This window comes from Crocodylus porosus, unplaced genomic scaffold (genome assembly GCF_001723895.1).
Source record: "Crocodylus porosus isolate Cpor-Errol unplaced genomic scaffold, CroPor_comp1, whole genome shotgun sequence".
In the NCBI taxonomy this organism is placed as follows: Eukaryota; Metazoa; Chordata; order Crocodylia; family Crocodylidae; genus Crocodylus; species Crocodylus porosus.
This window is the reverse complement of record NW_017728931.1, coordinates 108,419,816-108,443,379: the sequence shown is the minus strand read 5'-3', so window position 1 is coordinate 108,443,379 and position 23,564 is coordinate 108,419,816. Positions and strand designations below refer to the sequence as shown.

At 41.6% G+C, this 23,564-nt stretch overlaps 1 protein-coding gene across 2 annotated transcripts in view; it reads right to left on the bottom strand.

The window, feature by feature from the left end:
* The window catches only part of PLXNB2 (plexin B2), a 149,595-nt gene that overhangs the window by 79,695 nt on the left and 46,336 nt on the right, over positions 1-23,564 (bottom strand). For both annotated transcript variants that reach the window (XM_019543463.1, XM_019543465.1), the window contains exons 3-10: positions 20,664-20,846; positions 19,256-19,378; positions 13,428-13,528; positions 11,119-11,245; positions 7,599-7,749; positions 4,422-4,536; positions 2,571-2,673; positions 1,978-2,079 (exon numbers count right to left, since the gene is read on the bottom strand). In XM_019543463.1, coding sequence (XP_019399008.1) covers positions 1,978-2,079; positions 2,571-2,673; positions 4,422-4,536; positions 7,599-7,749; positions 11,119-11,245; positions 13,428-13,528; positions 19,256-19,378; positions 20,664-20,846 — 1,005 coding nt within the window. The remainder of the gene's footprint in view (positions 1-1,977; positions 2,080-2,570; positions 2,674-4,421; positions 4,537-7,598; positions 7,750-11,118; positions 11,246-13,427; positions 13,529-19,255; positions 19,379-20,663; positions 20,847-23,564) is intronic.

Genomic DNA, 23,564 nt, shown 5'->3' with positions numbered 1-23,564 from the left:
CGTGGGACTTGGAGTGGGAGGCTCCTGCCACTACGCTGTTGGTTTGGGAACTGCTCTTTGGTGGCTCCTCTGTCAGCTCTTGCTGTTGGGCCAGCAGCACATGGGAGCGGGCATGTCCCCCAAATATGTGGGGCAGGATGGGCTGGGCTGCACTCCAAATGGGTGGTGGAAGGTGTTGGGAGCGGGGGCTATCTCCTCCCACTGCTCACCCAGCCGGGGTGGGGAGACACAAGACGGTGCCACTGTGCTGCCTCGGCCAAGTGGCACACAGCAGTGGAAATTGCTCCAGCCTCCTTGCACCTCCAAGACAAGCTGCAGCTTCACCCCGCTGTACCCTGACTGAGCAAGTAGTGGCAGGGCCTGGGGGTGGGCACGTGCACCCGGACTGGGGAGGGGACAAAAGCAGGGGTTATGGGGAATTTTAGGGTGGCTGCAGTCCCCCCATAGCCCCTGCTCCACTGTGCTCTGTGGGGCAGGCAGAGCCAGGGCAGCACTCTGGACTGTGGCTGAGGCTAGCTGCATGGAGCACAGCCCTGGCTCCACCCACCCCTCAGAGCTCAGCCCAGCCTAGCTCGCCCTGAGCAGATCCAAGGGCACATGCCCACTCCCATGCCCTCCCAGACCGGTGGCACATGGTGGCGCACAGTGGCAGAATTCCCCCTCCCCGAGTCCCACACCCCAGCTGAGCAACTTGTCTCAGCCCGAGCCCAAATCCCTCCCTTGCTGTGGAAACATTGATCTGCCTCCCCTCCAGACTCCTTCCCTCCTGCCTCTACGCACTACAACAGACTTACCAGGTGGAGGCAGCTGTGTCCAGCATGGTGGAGGACTGCTGCCTGTTTAGTCTATGGCTGAATTTCCAAATCAGCGCTGAATCTCTCTAAATTGATTCTGAGGCTTCTGAATGGATTTGGACCTTTTAATGCGTCTCCAGATTCGATTCAGAGATTCGGCCGCCGAATTGGGACAAATCTCTTCCAAATCGAATCGGCTACTGAAGCTTCACACAGCCTGAGCAACAAGTCCTGACTTCTGCAAGTTTACCAGATAGCTAAGCAATGGACAGAGTCACAAAAACACATACACACCTGTATTCACGATGTGCATTTCATATTCATCTACAATACTAAGAGAAACCAGAAAACCCCCCACTAACTATAGTCAAGATATCATACATTTCAGGGGAAGAACTAATACGATTATTGCTATTTTTAGTAAGCCAACAATTGCTTTTGCTTGCCCATCTTCTAGGGTCATTAAAATAGTTATACATGCCAATTCAGAAACATCTATTGAGATTACCTGAGAATTATTTGGCATGATCATCAGTAACCTAATATAAACATATACTAGAAGCCAAAGAAAAGTGCTTAGCTTCTCTTGTTTTAATACAATGATTTAAATTCCTTGAGGTACAATTCTAACTTCAGAGAAGTAAACCTAAACTTTGAAATTGCCTTTCTGAAAACAGGTACAGAGAAAAAAAAAAAAAGGCAACATAAGCCAGAACTGTGCAAATAACTGGCCTTTCTCATTTGTATTTACTCTTTTAAAAATCAGATTTAGTTAAATTCTCCAAATGTTATTTTGAAACAAATAGGTGAAATATGCCATTTGGGAAGTGTCAAAATGAAACAGTTATACTTTCACAATTACTCTCCCTCCCCACCTTTCAGCCTAAATATTTTTTCCGAAATTGACATGAATTCATAAACTGTGTTTTGGTCAATCAGAAACCCTAGTTTTCAATAAATAAATTATTTGTCCAAAATAATTTGCCCATCTCCAGTCCTTGCATTTTTGTGGTTACTCATTTTTGGACAGTTAATAAGTAATAATTGAACAAACATTTAAAAAATGGGAGTTGTTTGTAAATAAAATGTGGTATCATCCAGAAGAACATATTAACGTTTTAGAAATTAATGTACCATGAACAAAACTACAATTCAAATGACTGCGTGGAAGCAATTCATTTACCTGATAATAGTCTAGATTCTTTCCCATAAAGTACACTGCTGTTGGATAGTCCATTGGTATTATTGAAGGGATGGGATTTAGAAACTGTGGACATTCTTCTTCCTGGGGAATTAAACATTTTTATACATAATTTTTAATATATATATGTGTGTGTGTGTGTGTGTGTATATTTTTTTTTCATCACAACAGACCTCAACAGCCTTTGGACAATGGAGTTCTATTCTGAAGAACCTGATGCTTAAAATACAGTGACAGTTTGATTATACCCTTTCAAATTAGACACACTAAAAATGACTAAAGTATGTCAAAGCAGTGGATGATTATCTTCCCAGCCTTCAAATCTTGTTTCTTCCATTGAAGCAAAACAGGAAAATGAACAAAAAAAATATTCTTTCAGAAATTATTCGATCGCACTTCCCCTCCCTATCGCACCTCTACATTCCACCCCTACTGAGTCACTAAAAGAAATAATTTCTGAAGTTAACTTTAGATTTTTTTTAGATTTTAAAATGCAAATTAAACCAACTCATCTTGTAGCAAAACCAGAGAAAATATGGAAGTGTTGAAATAAAGTCTGTTTATCTTAAACTCACCATATTTTGTTTGATCACTTCTAGTTCTGAAGATGACTCTTCACAGACATGTTTCTTCCAATCCCACTGGCAATTCCATCTATTGCTTGCACAGGAATAGCATCTGCAAGTATAGTATGATCAGTCCTGACAAAACTGTATTTTTTTTTGTCCCTACTGACTCAGTTTTCATTAGCAAAACAATTGACAAAGTCGAACGGTAGTCACAGAGAGTGGACTGATTTCCTACAAAGTCTTTACCACATTAATTTTACAGTGTCCACATGAGATTAAAGGTCCCTCTACATGTGCAAGTAAAAGCATGATGGGATCTAATATGTGATCTACACAACTGTGCCTCTTGCCATGCCACATGCAAGCCAGGAAGCATGATTGTGGGATCACGCATTAGATCCTACTGCACCTTATTGCTAGTGCAAGGGAAGTCTAGGATTGTGCTTGCCCCGCACTGGCAAGAAGGTGGCTCCCAGCCATAGGGGTGCCCTAAACACCTCTAGGGCTAGGAAATTGCAGCCCTCAGGGGTGCACCGTGCACCCCCACAGCTACTCTATACACTCCTGGGGCTGGGAGATCACAGCAGCATCCTGTAGCTGCTGTGATCCAAAGTCCACAGCTGACCATCATTTCAGCTCTGGGACTCCTAGCCCCAGTTACACATGATGCATCCCTGTGGCTGTCAGCCTGGTCAGATGACAGGGCACCCAGCTGCAGGGACAACCCTGCTACACATGAAAATGAAAGCTGGATAGCAACCAGATATAAAGTTATTACATATTTTCAGGCAATAACTTTATAGGTGGTTGGACCTTTTTGTGGCATGACTATTAATTTGCAGGCAAAGCTTCAGTCCCTCAGCTTCAGTCCAGCGCATGGAGCTGTGTCTCCAGCTCTGGCTGCCTTCTACCCACTCCACCTGCCCAGCGTGATGAGCAGAGGAGCATGGTGCAGTGCAGCAGGGGCATCAGCAGCAGTGGCTGTGGCAGCTTGAGATGAGTGGGGGCAGAATAGCAAACCTGGCCAGCCTGCAACTTGTGATGCGGCTGCAGCCACCAGGTGCTGCACAGACAGGGGCTGTGGTGGTGGTGGCTGATAGGCTCAGAGCCCTCTCTCTGGCACCTCCGAACCCACCCAGGCAGCCCTCTGCCCATGCTGCCAGGCAGGGCTGTCACAGAGCTCCAGCCACTGCAATGACAGCCCCATCCAGCCTGGGCATGGGGAGCCAGGAGTAAATCTGGCTGCGCAGCCACCATGGCCCTAGCCCGAGTAGCTGGGAAGGACCTGGCCTCCCATGGCCTCTGCATCCACCCTCAGCAGCACATGCAGGCCAGCTCGGCTCAGGCCCGCAGCCCCAGCCACTGTGTCCTTTTTTAGCCTTGAGTCTAAAAAGCAACACTGACTCCAATTAAATGAATCAGAGACACATAAGCTTTCATGAGTCAGAGCTAATTTCATCAGATGCTATGAAATAACATGCACAGAATCTCTATCAAACAGAGAAAGTAATTTGAATATAAATCCAAAACATACTATTTGAATACAAATCACTTTCTATTTGATAGTCTGCTCTGTGCATGCTCTTTTATAGCACCTGATGAAGTGAGCTGTTGCTCATGAAGGCTTATGCATCTCCTAAATCATTCCCTATTGCGCCTCTTCTTTAATTAAGATGATCTGTGTAGTTTAACAGTTTTAGGCTCCATTGAAATGCAAAAGTTAAATATGAATACTGGGAAATGCTGGACACAATACAGGTTTTTGTAAAATAACTCATTTCCATTAACTAAGCCAACCATTAGCCAATGAACACACATAATATGAAGAAACTACTGAAGTTAAACCAAAATACTTACGGCAGGTTTTCAGAAAGATTAACTGCTTTTTCACAGTCATAAAAAGGATAGTAAGATGATGCAAAAAATATCCCATGTTCTCCAAAAGTTAAGTTTAAAGGAACCAATACATGATCTACCAAAAAAAAAACAACCAAAAAAAGAAAGTGAGTTGCTGTGGCTTTTGTGAAGAATGGTACAATAATAAGGTTTTTATTATTTGTTCAAGGCAAAAAAGAAAGAAAGAACTGCAATATCTGATTGATCTTGAGATCCAAATTATTAGATTGGTGAATTACAATTCATTTTCTCTGTTCTGTTCACTAGATTCACTAGAAATCTTTCACTAGATTTCAGTAACTGATGGTACAGAATAGGCTGAATAAAAGATACAGGAGAGGCTGAATAAAATGAAAAGGTAATTGTGCAATATTACAATATATTCTGCAAATAGAAAAATGCCTTTTAACATTATCTCCATCAGTCCAAGACTGTAAACAGCCTGAAGTAATAAGGAAAATGAGATAAGTGAATACAGAAGAAAACTGATAGAAGGATGAGGTATTTTAAAAATATTTTCTTTGAGCATGGCTATTTCTGTATGTAAAACTGCTTGTTCCACTGGGATATGAAAGTCTGTGCCTACATCTTAATTAGAACAAGATTTCTTTGTGGTTACACTCTTTGTGGTTATATCTAATGCTCTGGACCTTCAGAATCTATTTCTAACCCAAGTCATTAGAGAACTTATCTTTAGAAGCTAGGGTTTTCCTAAGTTTCTCTTGTAGAAATGATTCTCTCAAACCCTGCTTTGCTCAGAAAGGCTCCTGAAAGAATACCAGAAGCTTGATTGTCCTCCAGCTTTGCCTGCTTCTGGGTCCTGTTGAAAACTTCAGGTTGGTTCTATCCAGCTAATAATGGTGTATTACTAGGATAACATACAATTTACAAAAAGGTGTCCTTTGATTTAGAATGCATCTTTTTCTACTTGTGGCAGCCTTCCATCTTCAGCTCCCTCTGTGCAAAAATGAAGTTTATTTCTTACCTATGGGGACTTTATACTATCTTGTATCATCTACACTTTTCCCAGAGCCTGACAAAGGGATTTTGATCTCGAAAGCTTGCAGAAAAGGACAATTCTTGCCATTTTCCAGTTGGTCTAATAAAAGGTATTATTTTGGAACCAAGAGTTCTAGTTTTTTGTACGTCCTTTTCTACTTGGAACTTATGAGAGCTAAAACATCATACATTATTTCAGAACGATGCTTCTCAGTACTAAATAGTTGTGTCTGGCTTTCTGTCACCTGCCAGTAGGAATCATTTTTATTGGTACTGCTTTGCCCTCTGTTATGGAATATGTGAGGCTTTTGAGCATTTTAAGGTTTCTGAAAGTCCTTTTACTGGGAATTGCTTATGGTAAATTCAGGGACCTAACTTTTAGCTGCCTCGGGTACTCTAATGCTGTTCCTATCAGGCTTCCAATCTCAATTCATATGAAGAATAGAGAGTCAAACTGTGCCAACTTTATCAATGTGAATTGAAACGTTTCTTCTAGGGCTGTGTGAAGCTTTGGTCACTGAGTCGATCTGGCAGAGATTTGGCCCAATTCAGCAGCCAAATCTCCGAATCTGAATCGAATCAGGAGACCCATTAATTTCACTGAATCGAATCGGAAGCATCCAATTCGATTAGGAGATATTTGATAATTTGGACATAGACATGGATTTATTTTTTCTACATATTTCAAGGTACCAGATGGCTTGTGAACGCTGAGATGGTGGGGGTGGATGGTGTGTCCCATGGGCAGCATGGGGGGGGCGGGGCCCAGTGCGCTTGACAGTGGACCTGGAAGTGGACCAGAAGCACTTCCAGTCCACTTCCGGGTACTCTGTGGAGCGTGCGGGGGACCCCCTTCCCCCCTGGCTTGGCAACTGGTATCCCCTTGGTCTGGGGGAGCACCTGGGTCCCCCTGCAGCTAATCATCAAGCTGGGGAAGTCTGCAGGGAGGAATCCACTGCTGACCATGAGGGGACCCCCCGCGTTCCTGTGGGATGCTCCATCTGCCTGCCCCACCATTACAGCGTTCATAAGCCGTGCCTGGTACCTCAAGGTATGTAGAAAGAAAACATATAAAGCTGTGTCTATGGCGGAATCGCTGATTCTACGAATCAGAATCAAATCTTCCGATATGGATTCGGCCAAATCAAATTGGTACAGTGATCCAAATCAAAGAATCGAATCACTGTTCCGTGAATCGGGCTGAATCCGAATCAAATACAGCCCCCTTTGCACACCCCTAGTTTCTTCACATTCTGCTGCCTTCAAATATTTAATTGAAAGTGAAGTGTCCAGTAGATAAAGGACTGTGATACTCTTTTGAACTTGATATAATCTAATACCTTACCACATGTCAGCCATCTGACACTTCAATTTTTGAAGTGCTAAATTCAGAAGTTATGGTGCAGGAATGTGAAAGGTTAATGATTAATCCTTTAAATGGGAAGTGCAGTGACAGCTGGTTAGTAACCAACTTTAGCTTTGGGTGAGCCCAGTCTGGCAGGGAAGAGGGGGAAGGAAAGCCACAGGGTGCCCCAGCAGGAATCAGAGGGTAGCATGGCAGGCAGGAGTGAGGAGGAGGAGGAGGGGAAGGAGGGGGACTAGTACTCAGCCTGAAAGGAAAACAAGAACAGCCTCATGACTCATCAATTAAGCAATTAAAGCTTGAGAACCATTTTCTAAAAGTTCAGAAAATTAAGGATCACGTGCTCAACAAGCTCTTTAGGGCTTGTGTAAATATCAACTCAGTCAAATTTTGATATTTATTTCCCTGTGGGAACAGAAAACAGCACTTCTCCGACTCATGTACTGTTCCACTGCCAAATTCTCTCTGTAAACACTAGAAATACTATGCTTTTCAAAAAACAAATAAAAAAGATTAATTTACACTAGTCAACTTATTTTTCAAGTACTCTCATTAACAAATGTGCCTGCACCATTTTGTCTGCAACTTTAAATATATTTAACTGGAGAAAAACAGTAAGAATAGAAATATTTAGTTTGAAGGGCTGAAATATAAAACAAACAAACACACCAACCAAAACTTAGAAGCCACTGATAGATAACAGAGCATTATAATGGAAATATCAGACAAGAATAATTTTGCTCATCAGAAATGAAAAGCAGAAAAAAATTCCTTACCCTGACCTCTGGATGCATGAGGAATTGTTTCAGGAGGATTACAAATAATTGTTCCTTCTCTCAACTCTGCAGGGAGCTCTGTGTCACCAAATTTACACCACAGCTGGTCACCCTCAGTTAAAGCTGGTAATGGACTAACAATCAGTTCTACCTAGAAACAAAGACACACCAGTAATCTGCAAAAAAGGCAGTTATTTTGAAACAAACAGAGAAACAACACTCCAAACCCTCAAGCAACCCCCGACTGACCCCCATACAACCAAGCAAACAAACCCCAACAAGTCTTCTGCTCAGAATGTTTTCAGTTTCCCTTTTTTCTTTGTTCTGGTCATAGACAGCTCTAGGGTAAGATTTTTGTAGTGGCAAAAGAGCCAGCAAGCATTATTCAAAGATTCTGGGGTTTGGTTCCTCTTTATCTCAACTTCCAAATCTCCTTTTTATACCTCCTCTTCTCTTTTGACCTCTTACCTTTTCTCAGGCTGGTACACAGAGAATTAAATACTGCATTTATTTGCACTTTGTAGAAGGCAGAATGAAGGAAAAAAATTGTCCTTGAAAATAAGTAATTTAATAAAACAGCTTATACATAAAGCTACTTTGTTCCACTTAGGATCTTATATGTTTACATCTATGACAAGACTGACTCAGCAAGCATGGGGATATATTGTGGGTATGCAACTGGAAATTAAAATAGGCCCACATGAAGCTATAATCTCAAATCACCTACTGATAAACTGAAATGTACATTTAACCACACTGCTTGGATATTGGTTTTCTTAAGATATGTAACCCAATTCTGATATCTATGTTTTAGGTATGTGTACTATGTGAATAAATATGGGTAGAAAGAAAAATCAACCCTACTTTTTGTACAGGTTTAATAAGCTCTGTATTAAAATAGATACATTGTATACATTTTGATACAGAGCATATTAAAGTTGTATAAAATAGGCCGTCCCATCCCCTCTTCTCACCCCACAGCTCTCCTTTTTGTGCTTCTCAGCAGCAGGGTCAGCAACAGTAAATACAGACGTGATTGAAATGTTTATGATTTTAATTGAAAAGCAATAATGTTAAGGCCCAGAAGGAGAACAACAAAGGCTGGGAGGGATCAAGAAACTGGACTTTGAAACAGTCAAACAGGAACCCAACCCCCCCCCCCCACAAAAAAACTTTGTTAAGGCTCCATTCACAAGGGCAAAAATGGGCTATCATATAGCTAATAAAACAGTTTAGAAAGAGATTCTTGAGAGAGCAATTTCAATGCTTTGACAGTTTTAAGAGCCCCTGTGCAAATTAAAGAGATAAAGCAGCAACTGAGCAAAGGAAGAGAAGAAAACGTCAGGAGATCTGTGCGCGTTGATGATCCAGGTTACTAGTATGTTAAGTGCTGTTTTTTTATTTTTAAAGTTTTTTAGTTTTCACTGAACCCTTTTTCCCCTATAATCATTGGTATAAAATACATTAGTTAGATCACCTTCTCCTGCACAGAGACTGGTTTTATTAGGAATTATAACCTTTGTATGTTAAGGAAATGAGCAGCTATTAAGAGAGGTTTGCTGTACTACAGGACAGAGAAAGTTAAATTGAAATAGCAACTTCTGTGCTCTTTTTACAAAATTCTAATTTTAACATTTTGTAAAGGGAGAAATTTATTGTAAATTATTCTTTCACAATACTGGATGTATTATTTATAATGGCAGCTCCCTGCCATCAGGGCCTTGGTTAACTAAAGACTGGGGTACAATAGCACATCCCAGAATAGACTAATTAAAAAGTGGAACTAGAAGATCTGGATTTTTATATATTATTTATATAACACAGACCACTACAGTATGAGTTCTCACTATCTCAGTTTTTTGTGCCATGATCGACGTAAAAGGCAGGATATCCGTAGCTTAGCAATTTGCTGTCACTGGTTCAATCAGAGCCCGTTTTTCCAGATCTTACCAGGATTAAAAAAGAAATTAAACATTTACATGTTTATCTTGCTGGGATCCTATGATCCCTGCTGACTTCCTGCCTCTGGGCAGGGGGCTGGACTTGATGATCCTCCGGGATCCCTTCCAGCCCAAATGTCTATGAAATCTGAGAAGAACATAGTAGTAAATCATAGAATCATAGAAAATTAGGCTTGGAAGGGACCTCAGGAGGTCATCTAGTCCAACCCCCTAGTCAAAGCAGGACCTATTAGATTTATAAATATTAAACCCATCAGCATTTTGGAATGGCTACGACTCCCCGGGTATCCAGTGGTAGTCAGCCCCTAAATAAAGGGGGGTACTTTATCTCACAACTGCTTATTGCAGTTTTTCCTACATTCTTCAGAGGCATCTAGTAACTTCCAGTATCAAAGGAGGAACACTGAATTACACTGACCACTGTCCTGATCTAATATGGCAAGTCTTGTGTTCCTATTACTTTTAACATATTTACAAAGGTAAATCAATGTGGGGTAAGAGAGTGGTATAAGAAACTAATTACTTAAAACTAATTCCACTTGCCTACATAGGAACACTCATGAAAGTTAATCTGAATTAATTATGGCTGTGAATTTAAAGCGACTAGTTAAACTGAATTAAACTGCCATGTAGAATCTCCTATTCAGAAGTAAAATGGATGTAACTGAATTTGTATATTTATTTAATTTTCAATGTGACAAAGTGGAACTGAATTAAGGCCACTTTGATTCTGAATAAGAGAAGCCTGAATAAGAGCATCCGCACAAGAATTCAATACAGTTCACTTAAGTCACTTTGTCATTTTACAAATTAATTTAGATTGTTCCTTAGGTTTCCCCGTATAGATAAATCCTCACTCTGTACTATCTGACTTGGGTTTGAAAGTAGAGTATGCTAAACCACACAAAAATTCTCTTGGTGAAAATGAAGACTATCCACATAAAAGATTAAGCGTGGAAGTAGGTAGTAGGTATTCCACAAACATTTTCCTATACAGGCAAGCCATTTGTCGACTTTTAAGATGTAGCTTAAGGCTTTAAATGTGCTGAATGCAGGGATAGGAAGGGAGTGGAACCTTCCTAGGAACTGTCCATTCAGTTAAAAAAATGCGTCCAACATAACTGCACTTTCATATATGCTTACGAGGCACCTTGGACAAATGCATTTTATGAACTAAAAAACTCAAACAGCACTTACTGTAAATTAACAAAAGCTTTTCAAATGTAAACAATGATCTTCAATTAAAATCACACAAAAAGAGACAGAACTATACTAGACTCAAACATTATCATTTTAGCAGCTAAACTAGCACGTGCCATTTTTATTTATAGCAAAGTTAAAAAAATATTTACTTTGGAGAGAGGAATAAAATGAAGCCAGTAAAAACAGCAGGTTGGAAACATTAGACATCGGAAGGGACAAAGACAAGCATTTGTTTTCTTCAAATACTATTTCAAATTACCAATTTATATAAATACAGATACACCTTTTCCAGATGCGCTACTCACAGAAATCCTGTATGTGTTTTAAGTATATACAGACAAAGAATGTTTTCATACCCTATCAGGAGCTTTCCGGCTCATATTTTTAGGGTGGGCACTGGCAATCTTCAAGCATATGCCATCTGGACTCCAGAGCCAATGGTTTTTCATATTAGCCCTTTCACAATCTATCTTTCTAGTGCACCTGATAAAAGACACGGCAACATCACAGTTATCTAATGCAAAGTTGATTAGAATCAGTGTTCATTGATTTAAATGACAACTTCATAGAGCAGGAGTATGATAAACGTGTTTCTGAAATCACAGGACAAAATAACAAGGGATTTATTTTAATGTTTTCATTTATATGTCCACTGAGAGCTTTTAATTATAACACAGCAACTGATAACACAACTTCTAAATGCCAAAGCTAAATGTGTACACATTTACCTATGATTCATTGTGCAATGCAGAAAAAGACACTCAAATTTAAAAGGCAGACAGACAATCATATTCAACCCTCGACTAGCTTAAAAAACTGACTCTCTAGCAGAGTGATCAGAATGTGAACTGCTTTGTCCGTGCCTTAAAACACTGCAAAATTCCTTAATGTATGGCCACTCTTCTGTTTCTGAGGCTCAAGTGGAAGATCTCGGTGTATGTACTGAAGCAGATGCACACAGCTAGCCAATAAGAGTCAGAGCAACAGAGCAGCAGCAGACGGAGGGTCTGTCTGGTTCCACTGTTAGAGTGTTCTTAACTACACCAGCAAACGGATTCATTAATTATGGCCACTGTTTGACAGATTTCACATTAGGTCCACATGCAGGCTTCCTTAGCCATTATCTCAGCTGGAAGAGAGGAGTCAGATAAAGGAGGGATCACAGGTCCACAGGGTGGCAGACTCAGTAATAGATGATGAAGCAGCTGAATGGGCCCTCTTTGGGTCATCTGTGTGTAATTAATCAACTTACTGTGCAGTGTCCAGGACAATGGGTCCCAATCTTGACTAGTACCACTGGATGTTACTGCAACATGTTTTAAAATGCAAACTTTAAAATAATAAAACCTCTATCAAGTTCTAAAAGCTACCACTACCTTCAGAATATAAGTTCACAGAGCCTGAGCACCTATGTGTATATATATATGTACACGCTATTGGTGAAGTACTTAGGACAGGCTATAATTTGGCATAATTCATTAAAACTTTAGAAATAACTTAAGTCCTATATTTTTCCTTGCAAATAAAATACTAACAAAAACTATGTTTCCCTGTGTCTCAGAGAACATTAATCCTTGAGATATTGATGTCAGGGGGTTACATCAGAAACCTGAAGGGAAATCTAGGGAAAATTGCCTTTTGTATGATATATGACACAGCCTTCAACTCCCAGTAGCTTAGAAGGAGTTCAAGTCATATTGCAAAATGTCAGATTTTTTATTTTATTATATATGTGTGTATATACATACACACACATACATTTTATATCTATATCTATATATATATCTATATACACACACACATACATACATACACACACACTAACTGAAATGCAGACTTCTGAAGCTGTAATGCACCATGTAAACCTGTGTGTAATGCATACCTTCTTCTCTGGAGTACTCCATGATCTACTTCACATCAGCCAGTTAGGCAGTTTAATGTGATGGTTCAAAATGTCTGACAGGAAACTACAGGTCTGAAATTCACCTGCATAATATAATTAAATAGCCCCCTTGTTCCAACAGCAAGTATTTAGCATCATGAAGTCCCAACTGGTCATGCCAAGGGGTTAATTAATTTAATACCCAAAAGCAGATCTCTGAAGTCTGAGGTCTTCTATCACTACCCCTATCTGTGTAGACAGTAAAATCAGGAGATGTTCCAATATTGTTTAGCACATTCCAAAGTTACATTTTCCTAAATATTAATTTATTTTTGGATATAATTCATATGCTAGTTTCTAGACTTCTGTGATAAACAGAACTCAGTGAAGCTATTGTGCATAGGAGTCTAATTTATAATACAATAGTACTTGACTAAGTTATATTTTTCTCTCTCTATTGCAATCTTACATGGTGGATACATATATACATATACATACACACACTGTATTAACAGAATTTTAAAAAGCTAGCTCTTGATTTCTAGGAAAATGTTGAATATCTAGTTCAACAACTGTTAAAATGTGTAGTTCTAGGATGTATGCTCGTTGTCAACAGATGAGTAATCTACAGAAGTCAATAGGTACTTATTTGTGTGCATAGAATATTAATTTGGAAAACAAACCAAGCACTGATATCAATCAGAATTGTACATCACAACACTGACTTTGAAGTCGTATTACATAATGTGCTTCTACCATCAACAAAATATCAGCAATACTTACTTCCCTTTGATTACACACCAGCCACAGTAAGGATCCTGTGCATCAATGCACTGAGTACAAGTTGAGTGCCTAGCACAATCTTGAACAGGGATTCGGCATACCTAGAGAACAAAGGAGAAAAAACAAAGCAAAACAGCTAAATGTAAATGAAGAGGAAGTGAGGAGCTAGAAAAGTTGACTAGTGACATCACAAGATATGTTGGCACATGAAAAAACACGTGAACTGCCCCACTCTGGGAATTGGAAGGACATAGACGATCCTTCCAATTCTATGTCCTTCATTCCTGCAGCAATTTTATTTCACTGCAGTAATATAAAAAATGATCTCTCACTTCTCTTGATTTGTATGGAGTCCAAATTCACACTGATTTTCCACTCTTGCATTTCAAGTTTTATTCAATTTTCTGTCTAGAAAAATACAGTATTTTGGACAGTAAGCATATGCAAGGGCTGCCCCAAAATCCTTGGTTCTTTTTTCAGTTCCTACAGGTTACTTATAAAAATCTACATTACAACATCTGCTCAGAGCAGAAACTTTAGAAATGACATAAACAGCTTTTCTACTTCAAAGAATAGCTATTGTAAGATAGATGCTTCCGCATGTCTAACTCTGGACTAGTTGACAGGCACTGCCAGCGCTCTCTTGATAACTAGAATACCCTTCCATTACAGTTGATGCCATTATATGATGCTTGGAAGTGTATCCAGAGATGGCTCTCTTAGCTGGCAGCATTTCAGCATGTTTTAAAAGCACGCAAGTTCTAGAATGCTCATGGGTATTATATTTTTCTATTCATATCCCTTGGCACCATACAATCTATCTATGTAGGAAAATGGAAGAAACTGTGACAGGAAACAGCAGACGAGAAAATAGCATCCCCACTACCCATACCCCAACAAACACACAGCCTCTGCTTTTCATTTCCTGCCGTGATAGGAACAAACAATCTTGTTTTTCTTTGTTATGTAACAAGTGCTCTATGATACAGAGCCCCCTTTTATAATTGTGTTGCTGAAATTGCACAAATATTCTTGAAAAAAGAATTGGGACATTCCTTTTTCTGGCACTGCTGACAACTGCACTTATTTCTGAGGAATATAAAAGCTTTGGCAAAGCATAACTCAAAAAAATTTGACTTAAAAAAGTTGTTAAAGCAAATGACACAAAACTGCTCTGAAACCCCCAAATTCTGGCCTTATTTAGCAGGAAAAGACCAATACCAAGGTCAGTTAAAAATTAAGCATTTGATAAACCTCTTGCATTTATTAAGATGAAATATTTTCTCCACTTTCTTTACCATTTACATCTTCTACACTTGAATGGAGTCAAGTTCCAGGAACACTCTTTTACTAACTGGTACTATTCTGATGAGTAATTTAACATTGAAAGGGATGCCTCCCTCATGAAAAAGTATTTATTTTATAACCCCAGCATGCAAGAACAAGCCCTGGAGATGCTGTCTCTACAAGTTTTATGTAAACGGAATAGATTAAAAATAGCTGTTCAGTTTAGCATGTGTGGTTCAGCTTTAAAATGCAAACCTCCTCATTTTAGAGATTTTCTAACTGACATCCTTAATCAAAGAGATCGGCAAAAGTTGAATAGCAAACAAGACAAGAATAATGGTAAGCAACTGCCACAGGCTCCTGTTTTATTCCCAGTATGGTAGCTATCATAAGGAATTTGCCGCCCTACCATTTCTGCATACTTGTAGCAAACCAAAATAGGTTGGGCAGGGGTGGTGAAGTCTCCTCCAATTCCCTAGTGAAAATGCAAGGAGTTTTTCCTAATCTCTGCATGAGCTCAGAGCATAGGGTGGGAACAGGCTGACTTTAAAAAGCATTTGGCTCCAAACCACCTGCTGCTTATTTACACAACAGAGGAAGCTGAACAGAGGGGGAGGAGAAAGTGAATTAAGAAAGCAGGAGACTGTTTCTCCCTGTGTCTGTAACCTCTGTTTGCTTCCCTCATCTTTACTTCATTTCATTTTTTTTGTTTGTTTAAATAGATGGGTCAAGTATTTCGCCTCACAACAGTACCGAGCACAACTGCCTCCACTCTCACAATATCCTGTCTGTGGTGACTGTACAAGACCCAGCACTTTATTCTAAAAGACAGGGGATGCTGCATCTGCCAGTCAGGATAACATTTATGTCAGGGATCCTTAGCTTGTTTATCTTATAAGTGGATCTAAAATTTGCAACACTGGGTTGGATTCTGACTTTCCAATATCTGTTTGCATAACACTACCTTATGCTAAGAAATGAAGCATAAATATATTTATCCTTCTACCTTCATTTATACCATTTATTTTGCTACTCGGACTTTTAGTCTTAAACTCTACAATCAGGCAGATGACTGAGTTCGATTTTTCCATGTGCATATATGTCGCTGAACATCTGGACTCAGTCTAGCCTTTGGATTCTGTCTCAATGGTCTAGAGTAGGGATGTGGGGATGGAAGGTCTGGCAACTTCCACTCCTCTATATTCCTGCCTAGGCATACATGTTGTAGGTCTGGGTGACCTCTTATGCATACACCATGATCCAGAAGGATCTAGAGTTGCTTACTATTCAGTCTAAAAGTAGGTTAAGCTATTGCGTTTAATAGCTGTATTACCTTTGCCTGAAGCATTTAGAAAGCACCCCAGATAAAAGCGAAGAGTGAACAAAAAAAAAAAATATGAGAAAGCCAAGCTGCATGTCATTCAGAAATTGCAGTCTCTGCCAAATTTTTCTTTGTTAGTTTTTTTGTTTTGTTTTGTTTTTTTACTTTTGTCCTTTGATTTCTATCAGAAGTGGGTGAGGTTCTGACAGAATCCTTCTTACTAGGAAAGTTTTTTTCAAAAATAAAAAAAATTGCCAGTTTCATGCCAGGTCCTCCATGGAACAGAGTAGGGCTGTGAGAAATTTTGGGAGCTGAAATGGAAGGGTCCAAAACATCTCAAAAATGAAACAAAATGAAACCATCTGAAAAGGGGTGGTGGGGTGGGGGTAGGGAGAAGAGGACTGCTCTGATAATAACATCTTTGGCTGGCCAGTGTCTGTGATCTGTCCCTGAGGTCCCTTCCAATCCCAGCACTCTGGAGGAAGGACGGCAGCCTGCTGTCATCCTGCATGCAGACTGGGGGCTCATGTCCCCTGGGAGGAGTCTGGCACAGCCCCACAGCCCTCCTTCTAAAGTGCTGGGAGGCTGAGGCCAGGCAGGGCAGCCACGGGGACTTCCCCTGTGACTCCCCCCGCAGGCACAGCTGGAGGAGCTGCAGGACAAGCCCCCACAGATGTTCAGCCGGGCTCAGGCCTCCCGGTACTTTGGGGGAAAAAAAGCCCCATACTCACTGGCTGTAGCAGTGGCAATAAGGGCCTCTGAGGGCTCATGGCAGAGCCCAGCCATGCAGCATGGGGCAGTGGGGTGCAGCAGGGATCGCCTGGCATCCACGCAGCAGCTTCTACATGGTGCAGGTGCAGTGTGGCTCATGTTGTCTGGGAGCTGGGGCCACTGGGGCTGGGCTCTAGGTAACAGGTGGAGCTGCCCCAGCTCCTAGACAGCACATAGCAGCTGGTTGAGCCATGCTGCACCTGCGCAATACAACAGCTGCCACGCGGGTGCCAAGTGGGGGCACGATCCCTGCTGCCCCCCACTGCGCAGGGGGGGACTCTGCCACAAGCCTCCCAGAGGTCCTGGTTGCCGGTGTTACAGCCAATAAGTGCAGGACTTTTTTTTTTTTTTTTTAAAAAGTGCCAGGAGGCTAGGGCCAGGAGACGGATGAGCCTGGGTCGGGTAGCCATGGGGGCTTCTTCCATGGCTCCTCCAGCTGTGCCTGCTTTTCCCTGGGTGGGGGGAGCCATGAGAGAAGCCCCCATGGCTGCCCTGGGGCGCCTCCTCCTACTGCGTCCTGCTGAGCCATACCATGGGCGGCTGCCCACACCATAGGCAGCTACTGCGCACGTGCAAGGCAGGGGGGCAATCCTTGCTGCCCCCCATTGTCCTGTGTTGTGTGGGAGGGCTCTGCCATGAGCCCTCAGAGGCCCTGCTACAGCTGTTGAGTGCAGGGCTATTTTTTTTTCTTTTAAGTGCTGGGAGCCTGGGGATAAGGCCAGGCAGGGCAGCCGTGGGGGCTTCTCCCAGAGCTCCTCCCATCCAGGGAGCTCCAGGCACAATCACAGAAGCCACAGGAGAACCTGCAGCAGCCCGGCTGTGCCTGCCTTTCCTCAGCCGATCCAAACGTCTGAATCAGTGGCGAAACAGCATCAAAACTCTGAAACAGATTCGGACGAATTGAAATGGAATAGTGATCCGAAACACTGAAATGAAACACTGTCCTCCAAAATGGCTGAATCCGAAACCAAAATGAAACATAGCCATTTCACACAGCCCTAGAGCAGAGCACCCCCAAGGGCTAGGTTATTTCCCCTTTCATAAAGAATTTTAACACTTTCGGTTTTTATTCAAAATTGGAATTGTACCATTGGGAAATTTTAAAGCCTCCTTAAAATGAATGTGTTTTCCTCCACACAGCTTAATAATTTATCATTTATTGAGGTGGCTTATATTCCTCCATTACCTTTCATTTTAAAGTCCCTGCCTGGAGTATAACATTCCCAACAACACTCTCAGGATCCCAAGTTCACAGAGGTCCTGTACCGGGAAGGGAGCAATTTCTAATCCCCTAATTCCTCATGTTACTTCCCCAAAACATTTGACTTTTTTCATGCACCCCTGCAACACATTCAGGGTCTTGATGGCAGAGCCCCTTTCCTCATCCCATCACATTTACCTTGGAACATTTTGTAGCTCCCACTCTTCCAGCAGTTATTTTAGATATGCTAGTATCCCATGACAAATGGTAACATGCCAGACATTAAAGGAATCTGTCTCAGGATAAATTCTAAAATTTTACAGAAGTAAGGCCTGGAAGCAGCCTCAGTATGACTGATGTGCAAATGTTGCTTCCCTGTCTGTCTGAAGGAACATGTGAATCACACATGCTGTTTTTGCTGCCTGCTTCAGAGATCCAAGATAAGTAGGGGAAGCAAGTACCAGCCTGAAGTCATAAAGGCATTGCCCTCTCTCCCTACCACTTGTTGGTCCTTCACTTTTCTTTATCAAGTTCCATGTTGCCTTGCCAAACATGACAGGGCAGTCTCTTGGAGACTCACTGTTCCTTCTATGGGAGATGCAGCTCCTTTAGTATGACCTCATTTCAGATGGTATGCGACAACTCCCGAACACAGCATTGCTAACATCACCTGAATAAAATCATCAACTTTGTCCCCGCCCCCACAGAATTGAGTTTTTTTTAAAAAGTAATAATTCTTGAGTTATTTGTCTCAGTTTCTGAACTTGGAGGGTATGAGTGTGTTACTGTTTTCAAGCTCTTCATTAGTACTGGAAACTAGTTAGTTTCTAGTTAGCATAGAAATTACTTCCAAACTGAAATTCAAAATTATTGTGATACCTTGGTTCCAACTGAGAATTTGAGGGAAAAAAATATCACCAAATATCATCAAAATTCTTGGGATTGCCATGAAATTACAGGAGATGCCAAAACCAGGAGACTGTGCTTGGGATTTTAGTCTCCCATGTCCTCAGTTCAGTCTACACTGCTGTTGTGAATGCAAACTAGAGAGGAGTCTTCTCTGCTTTCCACTTTAAGAAATATTTTGCATCTGCTTGCAATTTTGTGTTCTCTTTGACTGCAAATGTGGAAGTAGCAAAAATAAGAACAAATATGAAGGCCTATATGCTTTGTGAATTATAAACACCTATGATCAAGTTGCATCTATAAACATTTAACTGACATTTTCACAGAACACAACTACCATACCTTGTCCGTGGTCATCACATACAGATTTTCCTGGTTAGCATCAAGGACAAGGTCCTTCTTTATAGGTTTGTTTATTTCAATGGAAACAGAGATGTACTCATTTGCAGATGATGACAGGAACACCTAATTAATGAAATCCAGGTGGTTAATGTTGCTATTTTACTATTTTGATTTATCTTGAATGAAAATTCTTTATTAACTAGAGTCTCTCAAATTCCTATCAGGGAAAACATTTCAGTTTGAAGGAATCTATTTACGAAGGAGTAGATAGAGCATATGAAGCATGGAAGGAAACCTCTCCCTATTCTCAGTATCTCATATTTGAATGGATTTTTTTTTTTTTTTAACCAGTGTTACATTCACACTAGTAAACGTCATAGATTTACTTCATAAACTTCAAGCCTCAACCCTGCACACTCTTCCATAGCAACCCAAGGAATCTGGTCCAAATGTCAAGCTACATGAGATAAATTGCAATTATTCAAGCAAAATAGGGCTTCCAAATGTGACTTGCTACCATAATCTTAAAAGCATGAACAAATGCTTCAGCCAAAGAGCCCTTGGTCACGAATTACAAGGGCCTCCTACAGGCATTCAGTTTCTTTTGGGGGAGTTGCTGCACTTTCAGGAGAAGCCACAAGTGTATTGATATTCAGGCTTGTAAAAATGGCTGCTCTAGGAGAAAAATAACCTAGGAACAAGCAGGGTTAAAATCATTCCCAAGAGAGTTTCCCCTGGGAGAGAAAATATCTGTACATATCAAAGTGATACATCCATGCCTTTAATACAGTCTTTCAGATTTTCAGCCACTAGGCCAGACCTCTTACAGAAGCACTATATTAGAGACCTACAGTTTTAATACCTGGGATTGTTCTTACAGTTACATGCCTTGCAAGGAGATATCGCTAAAGCACTCTGCTATGATCAGATGAAACATAATTAAAAACAGAGCAGGCACATTAATTCAAAAAGCCTGAGCCAGGGCAAAAAGTAAGTCAACCCAAAATATCCAAAACCTGGTCATGCTGGAAAACGCTAAGTATTATGGTAAAGGCAAATGCATCTTCCTGAGGTAAACGGGCTGTTCTGTATTGGGTTTTTTTTGGTAGGTTGAATTAATTTGCTATTTGCATATGACCTTTTTGATGCCGACTAGCTGTCACTGGCATTTGTTAGTGTGGAGCTTTTTATAGTTAGATACATCTGTGCAAAGCGTCATTTGGGAATGCAAAGTCAAGGAGCATATTGGAGAAGTAAACCAGAAAGGGCCTATGCTACTCCGTTTTGAAGACAGCAATTGCAGGTACAAAGATTCTTTGCTCAGAGCCTTGCTTTTAGGAGTTTATTTTTAGAACATACAGAACATTATTACTACAACTTGCAACATTTTAAAGGTGAGAACCATTACCTTAAGTATTCTGCCATCTGAAGTTCCTAGAAATGCCACAGTATGTTCATTTTCCACACTCACAGTAACTGCTGTTAGATTCATCCCCTCCTTCTGGAACACAGGTCGAGCTTCAACACCATTTTTGCTTCCCAAGAGGTAGGGCAAGTGTTCAGAACCACAAGGGAAACTTTTGCTTGTACCCTAATACAAAAAATGACATTAAAAATTTATAGAAAATAACTTCCTACGCATTGACCCAATGCAACACTAGAACGCTAACACAATTTACCAGCTGGGAATTGTGGCTATTCCTGCATCTTATTTGTAAGGCCAAGAAAAAGAAATTTGGTTAGATTCCTAAGGATAGTATGAACAATTAGAAAAATGGCTTGATAATTAAAATACTTCTAGAATGACCAGGATGAGAAAACTCTTGTTTGTATTTCTTAAAAAAGGACAAATATTTTATAAGCTCAGACAAATCCTGCCTCCCTTTCCCTTCCTGTTCAAAGGCTTACTCACTTCCTGGGCCCTTCGCTACCTCCCTTTCCCCATTGTCCTGGGGTGGAGAAGAACCACAGCTGGGGCTAGGCTGAGCTGGGGATGTGAACAGTGACAGCAGGGATGCCCAGGGGCTCCCTTCCCTGCCCTGTGGGGAGGAACTACTCTCCCGTCAGATTGCTGCTGCTGTCCCCTCCTCAGTTGAGCCAAGTCCCCACTCTGCCCAGATGGTTCTGGAGCCTCCCCGCCCTCAAGCAATGTAGAAAACAACAGTGGCAGGCAGGAGAGTTTTGGGAGGGGGGGAAGGTGTGCCTCAGAGCAGGAAGGGGGGTGGGATTTTTCACTTGCTTTAGGAACTTAAAGTGTGCCTGCAATGGTGGAGGTGGAGGAGGCTTGAGGAAGTAGGGGGTGCAACCACCCCTGATTGCTGCTCCTGCACCCCTTTCAGAAATCCTGGATCCACCCCAGGTATTAGTTTGACTATAAAAAAAAGGCTATCTTAATATACTTTATAAAGATTAATCAATCCAAAAACTTTTACTTTTACAACTAGATAGGAAACAGACCATTTCAACTACACAGGCTAGGGACAGAAGTTACACATAAAACGGATTAGCTCATCAGAAACTGGTCTAAATCTGTAACAGAAGTTTAGTGCACATAAACCAGTTTCAAAATGGCTGTAACTGGTTTAAAATAAATCAGATTGAATGTAGTATGACTTGCACTGGTTTAACCCAAGTCAGTTATGACGCTTCTCTCCCAGACCCCTTCCTGGTTCAAGTTAAATAACAGTCCCCCAGCATCTCAGCATGCTTTCTACCTCTGTGCTGTGCTGTCTGCTTCAGAGAGCAGGGCTGTATTTGTATTTTATTTTTTGTGATGAACAATGCAAGCAATAGATTTTTTTGGCTTCCTGGAATGCTGCAAAGGCAACATGCTAAATCACAAAAAAAGAGGAAATGGAGGGTGGAAATATTCTAAGTGGCTAAAACAAGGCTCTCTTAAACAGATGTGTTGACAGGCCAAAGGAAAGGAGTGGAAATTTATTAGGCCAGAGATCAAATGATCAAGGCTTAGGCATAAGAAATATGCAGATCTTTTGCTTGGAAATTAAGTCCAGAAAACAACATTAAACTCACGAGCATTTAAAACCTAGTCTGAAGATTTTAACCCCCCTTAAAAAATAATTAGGAACTGTAGAGATCATCTGCAGCCTGACCTCCAGTGTAAAACAGGTGATACAAATTCACCCAATCATTTAGACACCAGAGGGAAATTTTCCTTCTTGCATAAAAGAATTTTGAACACAACAGCTTGTGATTGAATTGTTTTGAAGACCATCATCCTGTCTCAGTTAAGAGCTAAAAGGGAGGCGTACACCCATTGGAAGGGAGGGGCCATCACCAGGGAGGATTATACTGCGGTTGCTCGAGGATGCAGGGGGGCAGTCAGGAAGGCCAAGGCAGAGATGGAACTGGGACTAGCTTCCCAGATCAAGGACAACAAGAAGTCCTTTTTAAATACACAGGGGGCAAAAAGAAGGTACCGGGTATTGTGGGGCCCCTGCAAGACATGCTAGGAAATTTGGTCGTCACACCAGATGACAAAGCTAATATATTTAACGATTTCTTTGCCTCCATTTTCCTGAGCAGGGGCCAGAACAGCCACCCCCCTCTGAGCTCCCCTTAAACCCTAGGGGAGGCGCACCTAAGCCAAGGGTTAGTGAGGAACTAGTCGGGAAACTTCTGGAGGGACTGGATGTATTCAAATCAGCTGGTCCGGATGATTTCTACCCCAGAGTGCTGACGGAATTAGCTGAGCTTATTGTGGGACCCCTGGCATGGCTTTATGAGCACTTGTGGTGCTCTGGTGTGGTGCCAGAGGACTGGAAGAGGGCCAGTGTGGTTCCCATCTTCAAAAAGGGGAGGACGAGGACCTGGGAAACCACAGGCCAGTTGGTCTTACCTCGATCCTGGGTAAGCTTTTTGAGAGAATTATTCTGGCACATGTCCACGAGGGGCCAGCGGGGGAGATTATGCTTAGGGGCAACCAACATGGGTTCATTAGAGGCAGGTCGTGTCAGACCAACCTGGTGGCCTTCTATGATCAGATCACCAAATCCTTAAATGCAGGGGTAGCAGCAGACCTAGTCTTTCTGGACTTTCAGAAGGCCTTCAACACTGTCTCTCACCCTGTTCTCATTAAGAAACTGGGGGACTGTGGTGCCAACATCTACACAGTCAAATGGGTTGCCAACTGGCTGGAGGGCCGCACCCAGAGAGTGGTAGTGGATGGGCCTTTTTTGACCTGGAGGGATATGGGCAGCGGGGTTCCGCAGGGCTCAGTCCTCAGGCCCGCACTGTTCAACATCTTCATCAGTGACTTGGACGAGGGGGTAAAAAGCACCCTGTTCAA